This window comes from Etheostoma spectabile, chromosome 1, assembly GCF_008692095.1.
Source record: "Etheostoma spectabile isolate EspeVRDwgs_2016 chromosome 1, UIUC_Espe_1.0, whole genome shotgun sequence".
NCBI classification, from domain to species: Eukaryota; Metazoa; Chordata; class Actinopteri; order Perciformes; family Percidae; genus Etheostoma; species Etheostoma spectabile.
The window spans coordinates 24,529,030-24,529,498 of NC_045733.1; the positions used below are offsets into that span (position 1 = coordinate 24,529,030).

The following is a 469-nucleotide window of genomic DNA, read 5'->3' on the forward strand; positions in this document are numbered from 1 at the left end:
GTGTGTGTGTGTGTGTGTGTGTGCGTGTGCATTTTAAACACCCACATTGTGTTCAGTGCCAGTGGAACCCTTGTTGGCCATGGGCTCAGTTTACCAAGACAGCACAAAATAGTAGAGACAAACAGCATCAACAATGAACCAACAACAAATGGATTCCATTCACATTTCAATGGAATAGCAATCAGGGTCACTCTAGCATGGCAGCCTTCCAGTGCCAGATCAAGACCTGTAAAATAAACAGACAACAAATAACACTTCTGTTAGAGGAACGTTAATACTCCAGACTCAGTGGAGCATCTCAATGCAATATGAGATACTATACAAACTACATATACAGCTCAACAGTCCCACCCTTCCTTCAAGAGACCCTGGGTTCCAAAAGTAAATTTCTTATTAGTTTCTCTCATTGACATCTGGAAACATCCGTATATATATACCTAAGTACTTACTTTTCAATATTTATGGTCAC

The 469-nt window shown here is 40.3% G+C and overlaps 1 protein-coding gene across 1 annotated transcript in view; it reads right to left on the reverse strand.

Annotated features, from left to right (window-relative positions):
* Positions 1-129: 129 nt before the first annotated feature.
* Positions 130-469, reverse strand: part of loxl1 (lysyl oxidase-like 1) — a 16,358-nt gene continuing 16,018 nt past the window's right edge. The window contains exon 7 of the mRNA XM_032516852.1: positions 130-226. Coding sequence (XP_032372743.1) covers positions 220-226 — 7 coding nt within the window. The 3' untranslated portion in view covers positions 130-219. The remainder of the gene's footprint in view (positions 227-469) is intronic.